General features: G+C 39.7%; 1 protein-coding gene across 2 annotated transcripts in view; it reads left to right on the top strand.

Annotated features, from left to right (window-relative positions):
* Positions 1-19716, top strand: part of OTUD4 (OTU deubiquitinase 4) — a 2240995-nt gene that overhangs the window by 1477361 nt on the left and 743918 nt on the right. For both annotated transcript variants that reach the window (XM_044062226.1, XM_044062227.1), the window contains one exon: positions 15624-15748. In XM_044062226.1, the coding sequence (XP_043918161.1) occupies positions 15624-15748 (125 nt within the window). The remainder of the gene's footprint in view (positions 1-15623; positions 15749-19716) is intronic.

A 19716-nucleotide genomic window follows, 5' to 3' on the forward strand; every position in this document is an offset into this window, starting at 1 on the left:
TCTGCCTCTCAAGCATTTTTTGTTAAAACATTGGAAAAGGTTTCAATGGTACAAGTCTCTCTGTGGTCTTTACTACCTGATGAAGAACAAGAACCAGAAAGTCTGTTTCGCAGCTCACTTTTTCTTAGGCAAACTTTTGTATTTGCTCCTTAGCACGTTCTGCATCAAAAAATGATTTTGTCCCTCCAGGAAAGCACATTCTGAAGTGTAGCCGGGTATAACATTTGAATTTCACACCTGCTTCTCGACATTCCCAGGTTAATGGAATACATTTACTCCTCTTCTGCCCGGTGTACAGTGAGTTATCATTTTCCACAAACACTGTATTGTCTCCCACTTTTTAGTACATTGTCCTTCTGCCACAGTTTTGGCAGTATCAACTCCTCCTGCTGGTAGGATTGCATCTTTACTATTAAAGGTCTAGTTTGCTTTCTCATGGCCTGGTTTGGAGCATATACACAATGTGCACTTTCAGTTAACAACAACTGCTTTGGAATCGCAGTCCAGATGTTTATTTGTGCTTTCATAAAATTAATGCAGTCTATTCTGTTCCTTCTAATTTCTCTGATAAAGCAAAAAATCTCAGGTTTTCCCTAAGTCTTGAGCAGTCTTGTATTCAGCCTGCCTTTTCTTCCTTTCGACCTCTGATTTTTGCAGTTGTATCACCTCATCTGAATATCTGTTTAAAGCTTCTTCCAATTTTTCCACCCTTTTGTTATTTTGAGTTGATATACTCCATCAGTGTTTTGTTTGTTTTTATCATCAGCTCTGAGTACATTTGACTTGTTTTTTTTTCCTCTAGGTTACTGGAAATCATGTCTTGCACCAGAGCTGTAGCTTGCATTGCTTTTTGCTGAACCGCTGCATAATTTTTCCCTGTCAGTGTTTTTCCTCACCTTTTGTGATTGATTTTCTTTCAGGTTCTCTGAATTTCTTTTTGCTGGCATACAGGCAGTGCACTTATAGTCAGTTACTTAAATTTACCCAGAAATAAAAGTTTGCTGGCTCTGTCTTCTGAATTTCTGTTTTTACACTGAGAGAGCTGAAATTAAGCTATTACTCAGTGTGCAGCCATCTTGGAAGTCACCCATAATAGCAGTTTTTGGTGGAATGTAAGTACATGCCAGAGTAGTCATCCTTCCTTTCCAGTAGCTACTTACTACCAAAAGTCTGCTGTAATTTTCCTTTTCCCTTTTTCCCTTCTGTCACTATTGGTGCCGTTCTAGTAGTTGCTATTATTACTCCCCTTCCCCAGATATTCAGCTGTACATCATTCCTAAAATCCTATTTGTCAAATTCCTTTGCTAGCCAAATGGGCCTTTTGAAGCACTGCTATTTGCATCCTATATTTCTTAATATAATTCAATACCCACTGCTTTTTATCTGTATTTGTAAGGCCATTTATATTCTTTAATAATGTGTGCAAGAGTGGTCATGGTAGGAAGCTATTACTACCACATATTTTATGTAATGGTTGTTCTGAATGTGTATTTATAACTTTTGGCTCATACATGCACTAATTTCTGGCAGGTAGATATTTTATACAGTTTTTTTCCTTATCTTCATTTGAACCAATGTCACATTTTCAAAACATTTTGTTTTGATGAAAACACTCAAACAGAAAATTAAATACATTTTCCGAACCTTTATCCCTTTTTATTTAGAACAAATACACAGACTGTATTTTTAACAAATAGTGTTTACTCCTTCAGATAGGAGCTGTCACTCCAAATCAATGGCTGTGCCCACAGACATTACCTAATCTACAATTAAGGTTACTCATGCTAAAGAGCATGTTACATCCTGTGTTCCCACTCACACTGATATCTCTTCTTGCCTTAGCTCTTTTCCCCTCTTCTATGTGAAAAAGAGGTTGCATTCTTTCAGTAAACATTAACTTTTAGCCCTAAGAAAAAGTACACTGGATAACTTTAAATACATAAACCAAATTATGCACTTTTCTATTAAATGCATTAAGGAACGAATGCTGTTGTACAGTCTGTTACCTCTTATTAATTTCTCACAGGTTCAGACTTAGTTTTTTTCTAAGCTGCTTGACCAGTGTTGTTTTAAGTGTTAACTTTCTCTCAGTAGAGAGTGCTCAGATCTCTCAAGATTAGTTGCTTGCACATGCAGATAGCTGATCTCCAAGTAAAAGTGGCCAGCAGCCAGAAAAAGGAAATGATAACAACTTTGCAGATACATGAAATAATCTTTGTACATTTCACTACATAATGTACAAATTTTCCCATGGACAGTTGCTTGTACCTGCAAACTTTTTTCTCCCACTTAGAGCAAATATTTGCCAATGGGGAAAAAAACAATTAACTTTGGAGATGCAATAAGCTTACCGTTTTCCATGCTTTTCATCGTTGTCTTGTTAAACCTGTGTGCTTAAAAAAGCTTTTTCTGTAGCTTAAGCTAAAGACATTATAGAGGTGTAAATCTCTAGATTAATTAAGAGAAATTAATACTTAACTCTGTATATAAAGAGATGAATACACTTTTAGGCCCCACTCACACCCAAGCAGCACAGGATTACATCATTATATTGGGTTCCTATTATTTCCTCAAAGAGGCATTCTATTGAACACTTCATCGAACTTGAAACCGCGAAATTTGAAAATATCGAATGTCCACATAAGCAATTTCTTTCCTTGGGAAAGAAGTTGCTTGGCCATCCTTGTCAGTTTGCCATTTTCCCTGCTGTAGTGCGATCTTGGAGTTGGTATATTTAGGTAGGGAGGGGGGGGTACAGCCCCCCACTTTGCAGTGTTTGGAGTTATTTGTTGCTGTTTGTACGGCAAATGATTTCTTTCCAAGGGAAAGAAATCAGTTATGTGGAGGTTCGATATTTTGAAAGTTCGCGGTTTTAGGGTCGTTGAAGAGTTGCGTTCGATGGAACGCCTCTTCAAGGAAATAATATAGACCCATTATGTTAACTATAACTTGCTCTTGTCAAGCCTTTCTTAAAGTGTTACAGCATAACAGTTATATATTTTATAAATAAGAAAAGGTAATTGTTTGCTTTATTATCTTTAACCAATACAGCAGTCAGTGATAATACTCTCTCCATCTCACATTTAAAATATTCCAACTGCATACTATACAAAACGTCTTTACAATGTAATATTCAATTTACATCATGATTTTTTATTCAAATATTAATAAGGTCATAAACTGTTTTACTTGGTTAACACTTCATTCTCCTCAGGGTACTTGTAAACATTTAACAACATTAAATGGGGTATATGGTTTACAGTTTACCCATAAGTCAACAGAATTCCAGTCTTTCTCAAGTCACTTTTCCTTGCATAGCCATATTTCACATGTATGTTCCTATGGGATTTATTGACTAATTTCATTGTTGCTAGTCTTCTTGAGCTTTTCAATTTCTAACATCAGTCTCTGGTTCAAGTCCAATGTACTCTTGATTCTTCTGTCAGCTCTTTTGCGTTTGTTTTTTTTTTCCACTCTCAGGCATTTTCGTTTTGAACAATGGAAAAGGTTTCACTGACAATGTGTGTCTCTGGGCTTTTTTTTGTCAGAAGAATGTGAAGCAGAGTCCTCTTCTGGTTGCAGGCTCACTTTTTTTTTAATAAATTTTATGTACTCCTTTGCCAGTTCTGCATCAAAAGTGTCTTTGATCCTTCAGAAGTTGTTAATCTGAAGTCAGCTGGCTGCAACACTTTTAATGTCATACCTGCCTGTCAATGATTTCCTTGTTCTGTGTGGTATACAGTGAGTAATTGTTTTCCACAAGCTCTTTGGTCTCCAGTTTTTAATGTTTTCCTTTCTGCCAGTTACATCATGAGCAACTCTCTCTTCTGGAATGATTGCATTTTCACTAATATAGGTCTTGGCTGCTTTATCTTTGCCACTTTAGAGCACACACAAAATGTCTCTCATTTAGCAAATCAGTCCAGTTGCTTATTTGTACTTTCATAAAATACATTGTCTGTTCCTCTCATTTTCTGTAGTACAACAGAAAATCTCAGCTTTTCTCTGCACATTCTGTTTTCTAGCTACTACTTTTTGAAATTGCTCTTCTCGAGAAGCCACATTTTCAGCTAGCCTTTTTTTCATTCCATTCTATGTTTTTAGGTTCATAGGATGATACTAGGCTGTTGGCCTGGAGGCCCTTATAAGCCTAGCCAATAATTTCGTCCATGTTCCCACAAAGTCAGCACCTGTTTCCCTTGTCCAGCAGGGACACAGGTGAGATCCCAGGGATGTATTTTCAGTTTCCCATCCAGTCATCCAGATTCCTCTTAAAGAGGGCTAGCGAGGTACTCTGCTTGACATGGAGAGGGTGTCTGTTCCGCAGATTGGGGGGGGGGTCTTTGGGGCACAAATCTATCCCGCCAACAAGTTCTGTTAATGTCACATACCAGGTTGAGACCTTGCATGTGGGTTGCGTGAGTGGAGTTTGACTCATGGGTATGCAGCAACTCCGTCAAGGCTGGGTCTGAAATAGAGTTTTTGCATTTTTATCGGTTTATCTGAATATCTGGTTAAAGTTTCTTCTATTTTTTCCATCATTTTAAGTTGATATATTCCTTCAGTGTTTCATTTATTTTAAACACCTCTAAATACATTTGATTTATTGCTTCTAAATTACTGTAAACTGAGTTTTGTATCAAAGCTGAAAGCTGAACTGCTTTTGCTGAATAGCTGCAGGGTTCTTCCCAGCCAGTTTTCTCTTTTCTGTTTTGGTTGTTTTTCTCTCAGGTTCTCCATGTTTATTTTCTCTCAACTTCTCTCAAGTTGTTTCTTTGCTGGCATCCAGGCAATGTAATTAGTAGCCAGTGACTGGCCTTTTAACAGTTTCTGTTGACTCCCTATTGAAATGTCTGCACTCAAAATGCTGCGTGCTGATAAGCCAGGGAAAAAAGACTGAAAACATAGGAGAACAATGAATTTTGAAAATCATTCTTTAAACATTTTTGTTGGTGGGGGGGCCACCCCATCTCCACACGCACACACCCACACACATCCCCAAACTTATACCAACTCTGAGATCGCCATACTTTGGAGAAAAGGGAATATTCTGAGAAATGGCATCTTGGAATTAGTATACAGTAAACTCTCAGTTAACCGCAACACAAGCAACCAGCACTCTCAAGCAACCATCAACAACAAAAAAAAAAAAATTGAAGAAATACAGTACAATTTTCATGCGTTGCACTTTTTCTCCCCGCAGAAATATACCTTACATTTTTTAGAGTTTTAAAAAGGAAAATGGGAATAAATTCCCTCTCTCTCCATCCTGAGAACAAGTCGAACCAAACAAATAGTTTAGGGTACAGTATTAGTCAGGCCTGTTTTTAATAGTAACTTTCAAGCAACCAGAAACTACAGTTATCCAGCATCTACCAATCCTCATGGGTGCCGGTTAACTGAGAGTTTACTGTGTGCAAGTCCTTTATTTCTGCCATTCATTCTCTGTATTTTGGGACTCACTGTAACTGGTCCTGACATTTCAAATGGTTACCTCTCTGTTTTCACACTCTGAAAGCTCAAATTAGCCCATTCTTCAGTGTGCAGCAGTCTTGGAATGATCACAAGCATCAATTTCCTGACATCATATTTCATATAGTGATATCTGTGGGAAGTCTGATCCTACTACAGTTTGGGTCATAGTTTCTTAACTCAATACTAGCCTAGCTGCCCTTGCGGGTCATTTTAAACCTACCCAGTTTTTGTTTTGGTGCTTAAATTAACCTATCCCATTTGATGTTAGATTAACCTTACCCATTTCATCATTGATAGTTGTATATTATCCCTATTGAAAATAACTGAGATCATACTATAGATAATTTGAGGGAACTCGTGTGGGCCAAAGCATTTAGGAGTTGTGTGTATCAGTTAGTAATATGGGGACAGTCTTTGGTGTAAATTTTCAATTATCATGGACAGATATAAGCTTTGTTTTACATGGATGGGGAGTCTGTTCCAGGGCAGTGGTATCCCCTGCAAGATGTACTTGCCCCCCCCCAAAAAAAAAAATCATTCTGTTGATGTTGCTGAAGAATTTTGGATCCCTGAACTGAGTATTTCTGATGCCATTTGACTTGATGTGCAGTAGGTCCTTCAGTATTGTTAGAGGATGCCATGTTGCCAGACATAGGTCACCTCTTAGCGGTCTATAGGATTATGAGTATAGTGACAGGGTTTTGAGGTAGTCCATGTAGGACATATTGTTTAGGCCTTGTATTCTTTTAATAAGACGTCCCTTTGAACATTCTACTTGCATGTTTCTGGACAGACGCATGGCAAAGGGGGCATTACACTCTGGGACTTGCCTAATGAGGGCTGAGTAATGGGAGACAATGGGATCTCTAGAGCTGGTTGAATCCCCCTTATTTATAAACTGTGTGATATAGAAGAACTTTCTTATGTCAGTGGACACATTTATTGAGTGTTAGTTCACTGGCCAAATAAATTCCCAAATCCTGAACAACTGAGTCACCTCTCAAGGGTGTATTGTCAGTGTGGTAGTTCCTCAGGGTAGACAACTCACCAAAGGATACAGTAATGCATTTTTTGGTATTTAGTTTCTCTCCATGATTCTGCCACTAGTTATTTGTTTAGGATGGACCTTCCTGCAGGATGGTTTAAGTTATTTGGGGATTCGATGACTGCTCCTAGCTTGCAGTCATCTGCAGATTTAATCAGCCAGATCCCCTTGGCATTGTCTTTTACTTCAGAGAAGTAGATGCTAAACTGGAGAAGTCCCAGCACTGAACCCTGGGGGACTTGACTGGTTTCTTTGTGGAGGTACCTTCCCCTGTTTTAATCTCCTTTGTCCTGTCTGTGAGCCAGCTGGCAATCCAGTGGGTGACTGGGATTATTTCCAGTTTATTTAGCTTTTCTATTGTGCCTGAATGGGGGGTTGTCATAAACCTTGGCCATGTTAAGGTAAGCAGTGTGTATACCGTTTTACCTTCATCCATTGCTTTGGTGACCTTTTCAAAGAAGTCCACCAGGTTGAGTAAGCATAACCTGCCCTTGATAAATTCAAATTGAAACAGATCCAGTGCTGGGAGGTTCCGCTTGTTCTTATTAATTAGTTCCATGAAAAGTCTTTCTATGCCTTTGCTTATGAGGCTGGTCAGACTTGTGGGTCTTTAACTGCCTGGGTCTGTGATGGTCCTGCCTTATGCAGGGGGAATGACTTTAGCTGTTCCCCATTTGTTTGGTACAAAACCAGTATGGAAGATGAGGTTGAACGGTTGTTACGGAAATGGCTAAATTGTGCTTCATGCTATTTAAGATGCATCCAGAGATATTGTCAGGACCCATGCACATTGCCATATGCTGCCCGACTGAAGAAACTCCAGCTCTATTCAGTTGCATACCGTCTGCTCAGAGGTGACCTGTGCCTGACATACAAGGCCATGTCCAACCCGGAATTAATGGACATGCTCCACCTCAAAAAATCCAAATCCACCAGAGCCACAAGAGAAAGAGACTTAAACCTTAACACAGATATAAATAGGACGTGCTGAAGGGACAGATTCATCACCCAGAGACTCCCTATGCTGTGGAACAGAATCCCGGTCCATGTGAGAGAGCACCTCGCTGGCTCTGTTCAAGAGGAATCTTGACCAGTGGATGGGAGATCGTAGGTTTACCCCGGGGATCATCTCTGTATCACTGCTGGACAGAGGCACGGCAAACTAATGGGTATAGTATTCTTCAACCTAAGGGGTGGTGAAAGCCACACAACTCTGGCTAGGCTTATAAATGCCCTAGGGCAGATAGCCTAGTATGAACCTATGAACCAACAATGCAGCATTTTTAGCTTTTGATAGCACTTTCAGGACTTAATCTTGTGTGATTGCTTTAGACAAGTTGGTTTCAGGTATGTTTTTGTGGCTAGATGGAGAAGAGAGAGAGGGTTAACATTAGATCTGAATTTATCAGCTAATTAGGTTAGCTGTATCTTTGACCTCAGAGTATGTAGGTAACATTGTTCACAATCATGTTAAATGCATTATTACATTGAGCTTCTGAAATTTCAAATGTAGCTAAAAAAAGGCCATGTGATGTTCTTTGGCTTTGATGGCTATTTTAGCCTTAAACTTGGCTTTGATGAATTTTATTAAACTTCTTAGTTGTTTGATAGACCTGACCCTTATCCCTCATCATTGAAATAAACATTCTGTGAATTGCTCTTTATTTTGGCCAAAATGCTTTTCCTTTTATTTACGTGCTGGCTTGCCGGGCCTAACGCCCAATCATTAGCGATCCCTAACCGGGAAAAGCCGAAAGACACAACAACAACATCTTTTCCTTTTATTGTAAAGTTAGTGTGTGATATGGTTCCACTGATGGTGTTTGTATCTAGGTTTACCCTGTACTTGTTCCGGCAGGGGTAAAGCTGCATCTCTGCAGCTGTTTACATGAGGGTGTGTAGTATGATGGTGAACGGATGTGTGTTCATCAGAATTAACTGGGTTTGTTGGGGATTTGATGCTTACCAATGAGTCACTTAGGAATAGGTAGTTTGTCTTAGAGAAATTTCTAGGTGTCTCTAGTTTCAATTTTATTTCAAATGAGACTGATTTATGGTCAGACCTAACAAATGACAAAGATATGCAAGGGATTATGCAGGATTCACCCATACTAGTATGGACAAGATACCAAGATGTTCCCTGTAGTGGGTACTCTTAATTGTTCCAGAATCTTTGTGCTTGTGCATTAGTGGTGTAGGTTTCACAGTCTGTAGTTGGATAGTTTAGATCATCGAAGAAAATGGTATTGGGTTTAATATCAAGTGATTCCATTTCATGTAGATAGGCATTGTGGCTTTCTTGGGTCATAGATGGAGTTCTCTAGCTAGCTAATATAAGGTCATTTTTGAGGAGCAGGGAAAAATCTGGGACATTTGAGAGGTCTGGTTGGATCACTTATTGCCCATTACCTTCCAAGATCTTTCTGATGATTATTTGGAAATGAAGAAGCTGTAATGCATCATGCTGCTTTACCAGCATTTAATGTGAGCGTCTTCTGGATGAAGATTGAGACACCTCCAGCTTGTTTTCCCTCCTGCTCAGTAGCTGGTTTAAACATGTGGAAGGCTTTCTATAGTCTTGCACAGCTGGAATTATCCCTGCCATTTTAATCCAGGTCTAAGTCACTACATAGATGCCTGTGTCCTGCAGGATGAGAAGAACTTGTAGAGAGTGGAGTTTCTTGTTTAGGCTGTTAGCATTAATCAATGGCACCATCATATTTGCATTTGCTTGCTTTATGTTGGTAGGTTTGTCAGCTTGGTATTGCGTAAAAAAGGCATTATGGGGTTGGAAAATGTCTTGCCAGTGATCAAAACCCTACAGGTAGAATGCTAGGCTCATATCTGTCTGAGATGCACAGTATGAGAGCTCCATTACATATCTTCATATAGTCCATGGAGGTACATTTGAAGTCCTTGACCCTCTCATTTACCATGGCTGAGACTTTTGTTTAAAGACTTGACTGTATGTATTTGGGTGATCCTGGCACCAGGCAAGCAGCTGCAGTCAATCTTTCATTGCTCAGCATGGTAAGAGATGCATCTATGTCTTGTAAAGGAATGGCCTGTAACTACAATGTTTAGTTGAGTAGATGCTTGCCTTACTGGCTCAGCATCCATGGCTTTGGAGCTGCTTGTACTATGTGAGGTGGTAGGCTGAACTTGCTGAATGTGGTTTATGCATGTTTTACATTTTGAAGGTCTTTGAGGGTTAGGCAAGTTGATCTTTAGAACCTCAGCATATTATGTATTACAGGTGTGTGTCACTTAACTTCCAGGATAGGTTCTTTGCAGTAGGACATTAGGTGAATAAGATGTTATGAGAGCATATACAGTACATTACACTGTACAAGCCTATTGTACTGTACTGTATAGTACCATAGGCCTATATAATAATTCTATTGACTAAATGACCAATATTCTTTACTGTATTCTACAAACGTATTTGTGGTCGGACATTGTGCGGAACTGCTTGGAGTTTGGTTTATTTAGGAAAATGTTTGGGGTGGACTTGACTACTAAGGTGTGGAGAAATGCCTAGGTATTTGGTCAGGGGGTACTGCAGCTTAAGGTGCATTTATTTGTACTTGGTGTAGGTTATTTGAGGCTCAGACCTGGATTTCTAAGATTCTATTGATTTTGCAGGTCTCTTACAGGGGAAAAAACATTTATGCAGAAAACTTGTTATAGTGATCCCAACTGTGGTGGTGTGGTAAGTTCAGCACTGATTTTTTTTTTAAATTTTCTTTTTGATTAAAAGCTCATTTCTCACAGTTTGGGCTTTCCACTCTTCTCAAGAGTTGAATAAAAGACTAAGTGGGTGCAACTGTGTGCTTGTTATAGAAGACTAGGTGTGTGTGTGTGTGTGTGTGTGTGTGTGTGTGTGTGTGTGTGTGTGTGTGTGTGTGTGTGTGTTTGTGTTTGTGGGGGGGGGGCAAATCAAATAAAGCCAATATAAACAATTGTCCCCAGGAACAAAAAGATGACTATTCCATCCTGCCTTCCCCTCTCCTATGTCAGTCCCAAGATTTAGTATCAAACCTAGAGGGGAAATTAACCGTCTCCTTGAAGAGGCGTAGGAAAACCGCAACAGACAAATTTGTACTGAGGAACATAGCAAGAGGGTGCTGTGTAGAGAGCATTCCTGAACATCCTCATGTACAAAGTGGACAGGATATTCCTAAGACTCCTGTCAGTGTGTGGCCATTTTCCAATTCCAGTTAGCTTGTCTACCTCTTGAATAATTTTCACAAAATGTCTTGTTTCTGTAATTGCCCATTGTAGGACAACAGACTAACATATCTGCCCCATACCTTGACGATTGTCTCCTGAAAGTCCAGTGACAGGAACATTTCCACAATAATGTTCACAGAAACTAAACTTCACCCTTAACATGCAGAAGTCAAACCTAACACCCTCTCAGAGATCAGTATCCCTTGAGGCTGTTCTAGATGCAAACTTTCCAGGATGTTCCTCCCTTAGGAGAAGGTCCTCCTGTTCATTTTTTTTCAAGTAAATGGCCCATAAATCACAGTGCATGGGCAGACAAATTATCGATTTTCTAGGGCACTTTCTAATGGTCCCACTAGAGTACATACATATGATGAAGCTCTGTAACTCAGAAACGTGGGGCCAATACTCTCAACCACTAAAGCACACCTTCCTATAGCCTTACATTACATGAAAATGGAATTGAGCTAGTGGATCATAGTTATCAAAGAGAACAAGGGGATGCCCTCTCCCCTGTCCCTCAAACCAAACTCTGGTCATAGATGCTTCAGATATGGCTTGGAGGCTACACATTCTCAGGGACTGAAATGCAGAGCACTTGGTCCAAGGTAAAGTGCAAATTCCACATAAATTTGAGAGAGATGCTTCGATCACTGATACCTGTATTGTCCCAGGCATTTTGAAAACAGTCCACAACCGTATTCAACAAGCATGGAGACGCACACACCTACAAATTAAAGACCTGGAAGATGGCTGTAAGTCAGAGTTTGATGTTTGGTGGCAGCTTACATTCCCACATTTAGTGGAAGATCAGCTAAGTAAAAGATCGCTACACCCCCCATGAGTGGGCAGTGCACAGACAGATTTTCCTCTCCTTGACAAAAGAGGCTTCTAGAGAAAGCTCTCTTTGCATCAGACAATGATTATCAGATCAAAACGTTGTGTTACATGTTTCTGCGCCAGAAGGCTTTGGCGGCAGATAAATTCTCTATCAGCTGGAGGGTCAGGTTACTATGTGCTTCCCTACTGTCCCATGGATCTGAAAATGTTACATTAATGATGGAAATGATCCTGATTACACCTCTTTGGACAAGATTACAGTGGTTCTTCCACTAACAGATTTTTTAATTGATAGTTTATTTACATAAAAAGAGTAATTATAAAACATGTAAAAATTCACATTTAGCACTGTAGTATTTTAGTATACAGTTCAGTTGTGAACTTACATAACATACATTTTAAACTTTCAAGTTTAAATCCAACTTCACTCTTATAGGTAACCCTGAATGCCTTCTTAGGGCAGACATGCTTATGTGATCTTGTTTTCTTAGAAGCCTAACTCTTGCCTATAATGCACTGTGAGGACACAACTGATGATGTTACAATGCTCTATTGAGCCCTATCAGATCACAGTCCTGTTCACTTATGATAGGAGTAGTGGGAAATGCTGTCAAGTTTGAGAAACCTCAGTAAAAATGTTAATGTTTTGTTTGCAATTACTCTCTTAACGGTTTTATTTCACTACTAGGGCGACTCACTGTGCATACACTATAACTCATTCAATCAAAAAAAAAGTGTTATGCAGGGGTGAAGTCCCACTGCAACCCCCAACTCCCTCTGTTAATTGATTATACCAATTCTGAGATTGCAGAATGGTGACATTGTGCATCAATCTTGCGATGAACCGTCAGTTCGACAAAACATTCCTCCTAACTAAACATTTGATATAATGATCATATGATTAAACATTGAACCACTCTAAACATATTTGTTTCCTATGTACATGTTAATACTTTTGTTAAAAGTTCATGCAAAACAACAAAATAGTTAAGGTAGCATAGCATTTTTTAAAAATGCTATTTTGTAAGTTTCAACTGCTGTCTTCCTTCTGTTTGTCAGCCAACAGAATATTGTAGTAACTTGGTTTGCAAAGCTGGGCATATGTTTACAGTGCCAGGAAAAGGAAAGAATGTAACTTTTTATATGACAGCGCAGATTCAGAAAGCTGTGAATTGTGAGTCTAAATAGTTTTGACGTTGGTGACTTTAAAAATAACAAAAAAAAGAGATGTATTTTGCTCCATGTCTACTTTGGCACAAAAACTAATCACTGCAAAATTATATAAAAGCAAAGAGAAACAAATTCCTAAAGAAAGTGTTAATGAGATTTCATTCAGCCTCAGAATGGTGTCTTCTGAGAAAGGTGGCTTGAATAGATATGCCACAGAGGAGCAGAAATTACAGACATTCAATAAGAACTGCAAACATAAGTGTTATATATGTGTATGTGTGTGTGTGTGTGCGTGTGCATATGTTAACACACACACATGCATTTGTGTGTGTGTATTTGAGTTGTGTGTGTGTGTATGCATATATATATATATATATATATATATATATATATATATATATATATATATATATATATATATATATATATATATATATGGATCTATCTTACACGTGAAATGTCGGTTATGTGGTGTCGGTGATTTTGTTGTCGGCGTTTTGACTTGTCGACGTAGTAAGATAGATCCATATATATATATATGCACATATACACGCAAGCGTATGAGCACACGCACATGATTAAACCTTATAAATACACACACGTGTATATGTGTGCACATGATGTAAATTGTTTTTATTCTAAGAAATTATTTTCTAAATGGGGTAAAATCCTGCATTCTGTGCTCTGACATGCAGCGTCTGCCTTTTATTTTTTCTTGTGTGTGACTATATGTAAAAAGGAAAAATGTCCTGCAGATGCATTCAGGATCAAACCAGAAGGATCCTGGCAATGCAGATTACCATCTGTGTAAAAAAAAAAAAAAAATTCACAGACCAACCTTGATGAGAGCTTTCATGCCAGATTGCAGATTACCCCTTAAGGATAGGTAGGTAAGTACTCCAGCATAGTGGTTTATGGCTTTTGTATTCAAAAGCCAAGATTGCAGACATGATATGACATGTTTTTCCCTTTGGGACTTGTCATTGCAGCATAAATGGAAGGTTTAGCTATGCTGTGAAACAGCTTGATTTATGATAAGCTTAATATGTTAAAATCACAGATTTACAGAAAGTGTTGAATATTTAATTGGTATCCAGAATAACAGTGCTGAAATTAAACGTGTTTGTGTACACAACTGGAGCTATCATTAGCCAGATGACCTTCATAGATGTCCACTGTCAGGCTGCTTATATTTGTTTAGGACATGAACTTGATGTGTGCAGTTACTTCTGCTTGTTATTCCTAACATCATTTTCCTTGTTTGAGCTGAATGTAGAGTGTACAGTGTGAAGACAGGTGAAGGTTGCCAGGCTAGCTAGATAGAATTTTGTAGATAATTCTGTCATTTGTAAATATTAATATAAGCCACAGACTTGTTCTCTTAAGTGGAAGAAAATGCTGTTAAATGTGGAACTGAAAAAATGTAACAACAGTGCACTCTTCTGTAGGAAGGCTGATAAGTTAAGCATTGTGTAATTGTTTGATGACAAAACTTGGAGCCGAGATGTCTAAATAAAGGAATTCTTCCTATTGTTTTGAGGCCAGAGTTAATGGCTAGAACTGACATGTATAATTTCTTTTATTGCTCTGGCTTCCTGACCAGCTGCAAGATCAAACGGACTATTAGCCTCTGAGTTTCTGTTAGCCTGGGAAAACAGAAAATTGTTAAGAATGATGTAATGTGAAGCAGCACTGTGTTATCAATTTAAAGAGAGAGAATCAGAGAGCATTTTGCATTTGTCTTGAGAACATCCAACTCACCAGCACTGCCTATGCTGTGTATGTAAGTTTATTTTAGAACTGTTTTTTTTCTCTTAGATATGGCGAGGAAATAGAAAAATAAGATTAGTCTTTTTTCTGTATTGATGTCAGAACTTTTCTGCTGTATTATTTTAAGTATTTCTCTGTGATCTCTGAACTCTTGACTAGCACTGTGTAGTAAGAAGTGTTGTCATGTGTTTTTATTATTTATTAAATATTTTTAAACTTTTCAACTGTGGCTGTTTTGTGTAGAGATACTTTAAGCTCTAGAGTACATTGCATGTATACAGTGATACTGTCCAAGTCACTCCAGTAAGCTTTACAGTTTATTCAAACTTATCATTTGGATAATAATATTGCACAGTAATAATGGGACATCCTTTAAGAACCTTTTTAGTAGCTGATATTAGTGGGTGGTGGCAGCTGGTACTACCTTTTAGACTGGGCAGAAAAAGGACACAGCTGGAGAATCTGTGCCAGCCTTCCCCAGGAGTGTCTGTGTCTTTGCATATAACTCGTATCTCAAAGTGTGTGTGTGTCACCTACTTGGGCAGGGACACGAAGCACTGGTTGGACAGAGAGGGTGCTGGAGGTTTTAGCTTGCCCACTAGGCTGAGCTCTGGACCCTATAGCTGTGCCAGTGGGGAGTCTTATTGGGGATCTGGAGAGAAAGGGAGAAACCAGCCCCAGACTGACTGTGATCTCTGTCTGCTCTTAAGGGAAATTGTACTTTACTGTGTGTGTATTTGTTTTCCTCCCCTATGTGGATGCCCCTCACTGGTTTTAGTGGTGAGGATTGAGGCTTCTTGATTGCTGAGCCAGTGCACGGGCGTCTCATACAGTACAATGTCCTGGATGAACTGACTACAATATAGTGCTGCAGCAGCAGTTTTGAAGCCAGTTTTCAGAGTATAAATAAGTAAACTTTTGTTAATGGTTGGTTTATGCTGCGCTTGTATTACCAGTTTTTTTAGTGTCACTGGGATGAAGAAGCAACTGGCAATTTCACTGCTGTCTAAAGCAAAGGTGATGCAGGATTATTTTGCGTAGTATAATTATATTTAGCTTGTCATAATACTGCCATGTTTCTTCCTTTTTGCAGGCATTCTGTTTCTTTGAAGAATTTAAAACCCCCATCACATTCAGGTTCTTCTGGTGGGTGGAACAGAGTAACTGGAAAGAAAGTTAAGAAATCTGTTTCAACAAACTTTCAGAACTCGCAGTCTGGTAAGGGCATTGGTCTTGAATTTCAGATGTTTTTGCAGCATCACTTTACATTTTTATTTACTTATATTTGTTTACTTTTTTATTTTAAGTATTTTAGTTTAATATTTTTAACTGGGGTAGACCATTGATCTCAGTGGATCATTTTCAGACATAGCCCAAGGCAGGAAACAAAATTAAAAGGTGGGTGAGGAGGATTTTAGATAATTCTACATGGAAATCAGGTGGTGAGAGGGTTCTTGATGAGCAAGGTGTGTAGTGCCGTTTAGTTAGCTTTCTTTTTTAGGGGGGAGTCTAAGTTTGGTGATTCTAAAATTGCTTTTAATTGATCTGAAGGTTTGTTTGACTCATTTGTAGGAAGGCAGTTTGTGTGTTCTGGTAGCTTGTATGGCTAGGTTCATAATGTGATGATTATTTTGTTTGTTTTGTTATGAGGGAAATAATTTAAACACGTTTCCAAGATCTGCCTCCATTTTTTTTAAGTGATTGTAATATTTTAATTTTTCAAGGGTTTTGTTTGGGGTTTATTAATCTTGTAATTTTTAGGAGGATGTATTTATTTTGCAGTAGGTAAAGGAGTTTTGCAAGTTCTGCTGCTGAAGGAGGAGTCTTGGTTTGTTGTAATTTGTATCCAATTTGTTTGTGGGGGTTTTTGATGTAATGCTGTGATGTGTTTGCAGTTTTGGGGTGCAAAGGTGATTAGTTTGCATGAAGGCCTTCAAGTGGATGGGTAAGGTTAAAATTGATGGGTCTGTGGTCACTAATAAACAAAGAGAGGCAGTGTTTGAGATAGTTTTGGGAGATCGACCTGGTTACATGATTTGAAGTTGGGTGTTTTGGGTACTGTAATGATCTGTATGAGGCCTTGGTCAGTAAAGTTGTTCAGTATGTGATGGCTTTGGATAGTCCACCAACATTTGCAAGAAAATCTTCCAGAATGTTATTTTTCCAGGGCTTGAATTTCTGTAGTGTTTTGCTTGCAGGGCTTGTGAACATATTAGAGTTACTTGAAAGAAGGTATGCTATGGCAGAATGAGGCTGAAAGTGTTCTAGATAAATGGTTGTGATCCAGTTAGTTATTTTCTTTCAGAATTGTCTTGAGTTTTAAGGGGAATGCTGATGTGAGTTCTCAATTGTACCATGCTTATTCTTTTCCCTGGTCTTATGTTAATGGTAATTATAGCCTGGGAGGTGATGAGTCAATCTGGGCATCTGTTTTTATGCAGGATTCTGTGATTCCAGAAATGTCAGGGTTTTGATGGAGAGAGAAGATTCCAGCTGTTATATTATTTTCGTATACTGCCTGCATTTAGGGGTACTGTTTTGACAGACACATTTTTGCTTTGATTGTGAATATTGGGGGAGTTCCAGAATTTATGAGGTGACTTCTTTGTAGGATATTTTATCAGTGTGAGGAGTCGCACTGTAAATCAAAGAAGTGTGGTTTTAACTTGGATTGTGTGTGCTTTTTATGTACTATGGCTGAGGTAATGTTATAAGTTGAGTTTGGGAGTTTTGTTTAAAAACATGGATGGCATTGTAATGTCTGATATTTTTGGAGCCGTCAGCATTATGTTAAATGTAAAGAAAATGGTATTCTGCATATATTTTTTGCTGGTTTGCATTATGTGATATGAATGGTTGTATAATTCTCTCAGAATTTGAGCTTGCAGCATCTTTTATAGCAACCCTGTCCTAAGAACACCTGTCTTTCAAGGTGCCAGCTGTGATCCATTTTATAAATGCAACTATTCATCTGATAAGGAGATTCAGTCACTGTTAACCCACAGGGCACAAGCACTCCACAAATGCTGTGCTCAGCACATGTGACTTTTGTGGGCCACACAAACATCATTCTTTTCCATAATACCTGCACCTCTTACCTCCATTTTCCAGTTTTTCTTCACGTTTTCCAAGACACAGAAGAGTCAATGGCAGTTGTGCTACAGGCATGGCCAACAGCAGCAGAAAAATCAACAATGTGGGAAGAAACAATGCAGCCATGGTAATTTTCAGAATGGATGTCTAGTCAGATGTAGAAATTATTGGTATAAATGGGCAAATCATGGTCCTTTACCAGGAGAGCTGCAGGATTAGGTTCTCCAAGGGCTTGCTTGACTTTTCCACTGCAGCGGCAACTTGAGGGCCTTTTGTCCATCTATTTATATGCATGGCTGAGCATCACACAGGATAGGTGTATTTGAACGTTATATCCAAAGACTACAAAATCCTCTTCCACGCATCTCCCAAACTGTACTCGCTTCCATACTTAGTGTCCCACCATAAGAAAAAGGCCAGGAAAGAGGTCTTAAACCTTATTTGAAAAAGAGGCATTCAGGAGGTCCCACCAGACCAGAGAGGACCTTTGATAGTCCTCTAGGTTCTTCTTTAGTTCAAAAGAACACCAAGGACTTAAAGCTGACTCTAGAGCTCAGCAGCCTAAACAAATGATGTTAAGTTGTCTATCTCGCCTTCATTCTTGCTGGATGGGTTCGGAGCCGACCTCGGCTCCGACTCGGCCACTCTAAAAGCTCGAGAGTTGGTTCCACCGGCTCGAGGCTCCCCTTATATCCCACAATGCTAGGCGTGAGTTACCTCAGATCTCGTTTGCCGCTACAGCGATCGAGGTGTTGTTTTTCTACCGGCTCAGGTCAGTAGTTTAATCAGTCGATTTAAACTAGTTTAAATCCCCTTTTCTTACCTAAATTGTTCCTTTTTCCCTTACTTTAGTGTATTTCATCCCTTTCTTCTTTATTCCCATTTTTTTCCCTCAAGAACTTAAAAGTTCTTCCCTTAGGCCTTCGGGCCCTACTATCCCTAGTGGAGTGCTTGTGTTGTGTTAGGGATATTTTTTATACTTAAGCTAACTAAATAGTTAAACTAGTATAATTTAGTTAACTTTCCTTTTAGTGTAATCAGTGTGTGTTTTTTTTGTGTGTGGTTACACTTAGGTCCTTGATTATGTCCAAGGATTCAAAAGTCTCAGGCTTCAAGAAGTGTGACTCGTGCTGTCAGAAAATGTCTCTGACAGACGGTCACACTTGTTGTGTTTACTGCCTGGGACCTTTGCACCTGCAGGACTCTTGTGCTGTATGCCATGGCTTCAGCCCCAGAGTCCTGCAGGAAAGAAAAAATAAACTTATTTTGAGAGGTTTACTTAAGCCTGAGGGTTCCCTTACTGTTTCTTCGGGCAAACCCTCTAAGGCTTCTAGGTCCTCGGCTCCAGCTACTGAGTCGAGGCCTAAGGCTTCGAAACCTCCTTTTACATCAGCTCCGGCTGGAGCCGATGAGTCTCAGACTGCAGCTTCTGTGGTTTCCTCGGCTCCGGCTGGAGCCGAGGTGTTGGAAATTTCTGTGTCGGCTCCGACCAGACCTTCGGAGCCGATATCTAGAAAGAGGTCCAGGTCACCGTCCCTTGGCTTCGTTCATTCAGCTCCAGCATCTCCCTTGCTGTCTGAACGGAGCCATAGATCTCACTCCTCTAGGTCATTGAGGCTTTTGGACCATGACCTTCAGAGGGTAGTGAGTCGACTTCTTAAGTCCGAGGCACTGGCCCAAATGCTTCAGAGCCCGACTCATCAGTCAATGCCTGACCCTGTTCCTCATTATGTTCCTCCTCCGACTCCTTTGAGCTCGGAGCCGGGGCGTTTCGGAACCGAGACTGTGGTAGCGTCAGAGCCGATACAAATGTCTTCGGCTCTGTCGTCGGCTCCGTTTTCTTCCTTAGAAGAATCTCGGCGCCGGACTTCCCTCGTCGGCTCCGAGGGGGTGAGTGGCATTGGACCCTTGTCCGACCCCGCTCTCCCTCTCAGTGCTTCGGCGCTGGTGAGTTCGGCTCCGACATCGGCCTCGGAGCCATCACTGTCGGTGCCGAGGGAGGTTTTCAGCTTCTCGGAGCGGGGACCTCTGGCTCTGCCTGACAGGGGTGCGTTCGAGGTCATGCGGAGTGTGTTGGAACCTGGTTCAACTCC

Source organism: Protopterus annectens, chromosome 2.part1 (genome assembly GCF_019279795.1).
Source record: "Protopterus annectens isolate FY-2018-M chromosome 2.part1, PAN1.0, whole genome shotgun sequence".
Classification (NCBI taxonomy): Eukaryota; Metazoa; Chordata; order Ceratodontiformes; family Protopteridae; genus Protopterus; species Protopterus annectens.